Genomic DNA, 2028 nt, shown 5'->3' with positions numbered 1-2028 from the left:
ATGTAATTTAACGAGTATATACTCAATATACAGAAAAAAACATTTTTATACTGTTTATTCATTCTTGAAAACAACAAAAAGTCAGAAAAAGAGGTTGTACAGATGGAAAATCTGAACAGAATCTGAAAGGATCTGCGGAACTAGAAGATGCATGTCTGCCATAGGTGCTAAAGAAGAGATCAGGGATGTTCAGGGTAAAGCAATCAATCCCAAAGGCCAAATTCTGATGTAAATGTTTATACTTCAACCAATCAACCCTTTACAACACAAGCCATGTAGGGCTCTGTGAGGCTGAAACAGGGGACAGAGCAGACATCTTTTGTCCTTTGCAAGTCAGAGGACAGGCAGATCTTTCAAAAGTCATTGTATTAAGTTAGTTTCTTTGGTGGCTCAAACTACGACTCTAATCCAGCTCTGTTTTGCTAAGGTTTGAAGACATTGCTTAATGACTTGGTACAGTAAAATTCTTAAGTAGCCATAGAATCCAGAAAAGGGAGATTTCATTTGAAGCAATAGGAAAAAAAAATTCACAGTGGAATGTTTACATTGTTGTCTGAGATTCTAAGAAAAAAGGAGAATCAGGTCTCATTCCATCATTAAAAGTGAAACTTCCTTTCCAGCATAAAAATAATTCCTGAATTTTATTAATAATGCCAAAGATGCACCTGATCCTTTCTACCTATTACAAACTCCTCAGTAGCTTCAGGATTCCCTGCTTGATCTCCTTGGTTCTCACACCATAAACAATGGGGTTCAGAGCTGGGGGGATCAGGTGGTGCAGGATGTTGAGCAGGATGGGGACATCTGGGGGGATTCTCTTCCTGGCCAGGTTAGTGATGACCAGAACCAGCAGGACTGTGCTGAAGAAGAGGATGAGGATGAAATGGGAACCACACGTGCTCAGGGCCTTAGCGGCAGCTCCCTCAGCCTTGATCTTTAGCACAGCTTTCAGGATGAAGGAGTAAGAGAGAATAATAAGGATGAGGTCGGAGCCCAGCAGGGTCCAGCCTGTCACAAACTGGTAGAGCCGGTTGAAAGTGATGTCCTCACAGGAGAGTTTGGACACAGACAGGTTAGTGCAGATACAGTTCTTGATGATGTTCTCTGCACAGTATCTGAGTCTAGAAGAAAGGATTGGAACAGGAAGAAAAAACAGGGCATTTCGGGCCACCACAAATATGGCAGCCCTAGCCACGAATTGATCAGTGATGATGGATGGGTATTGTAGTGGGTGGCAGATGGCCACATAGCGGTCATAGGCCATGACCATGAATGTGCAAGACTCCATGGCAAGGAAGCAATTCATGATGAACATCTGGAGGAAGCAAGCAGAGAAGCTGATGGACCTAAGGTCAAACCAGAAGATGACCAGGACCTTGGGGATGACGGTGAGGCAGAGCACGATGTCCAGCAGGGAGAGGATGCTGAGCAGGTAGTACATGGGCTCGTGCAGAGACGCCTCCAGCCGGATGGTGATCAGGAGGGTGGCGTTGGCCCCCATGGCCAGAAGGAAGAGGAGGCTGAGGGGCAGGGACAGCCAGTGCTGCCAGCTCTGGTAGTTAGGGAAGCAGATAAGGAAGAATTGAGAGACTGGAGCAGTGGAGCAGTTGCTGGGTGATGCCATGTAAAGAATCCTGTACAAACTAGAAATTCAGAGTCCCTCAAAATGTAGAACAGAGTATATCACCATTGAAATTATATGTTCTAGATGCAGTGGAACTCAGTTTGCATTGAGGCTCTTAACCTGTCCCAATGGAGTTTTCAGTTATTTTTTCTTTAATTTTTTTCTGAAATATGTGACACCATTTATTTAACCAATCCCCTTGTTATACATTTAGATTGTTTTCAGATTATCCCTGCTTTAATGGAGTTTTCAAATTATTGTCATCATCAATCATCGCTGACATTTAACTGAACACCTGTCATGTGCTGGGCATTATGCAGGATGTTTACATTCACAATCTCACTTTATCCTTTTAAAAAACACTTCAGAGCAATTAATACTGTTATCCTAACTTCACAGATAAT

The 2028-nt window shown here is 43.0% G+C and overlaps 1 protein-coding gene across 1 annotated transcript; it reads right to left on the bottom strand.

Moving 5' to 3' along the window:
- Positions 1-682: 682 nt before the first annotated feature.
- LOC129076520 (olfactory receptor 56A4-like) lies at positions 683-1624 on the bottom strand. The gene has a single exon (XM_054580678.1). The coding sequence runs from the start codon at positions 1622-1624 to the stop codon at positions 683-685; it is 942 nt and encodes a 313-aa protein (XP_054436653.1).
- Positions 1625-2028: the final 404 nt, after the last annotated feature.

The sequence above is a fragment of the Pteronotus mesoamericanus genome, unplaced genomic scaffold (genome assembly GCF_021234165.1).
Source record: "Pteronotus mesoamericanus isolate MK-2021 breed Mesoamerican mustached bat unplaced genomic scaffold, CSHL_Meso_final contig_591, whole genome shotgun sequence".
In the NCBI taxonomy this organism is placed as follows: domain Eukaryota; kingdom Metazoa; phylum Chordata; class Mammalia; order Chiroptera; family Mormoopidae; genus Pteronotus; species Pteronotus mesoamericanus.
The sequence above is the reverse complement of the archived record's forward strand: the minus strand, read 5'-3'. Positions and strand labels throughout refer to the sequence as shown.

Excerpts from the sequence above, each read along its gene's own strand:
- LOC129076520 (XM_054580678.1), bottom strand. The coding sequence starts at position 1,624 with ATGGCATCACCCAGCAACTGCTCCACTGCTCCAGTCTCTCAATTCTTC.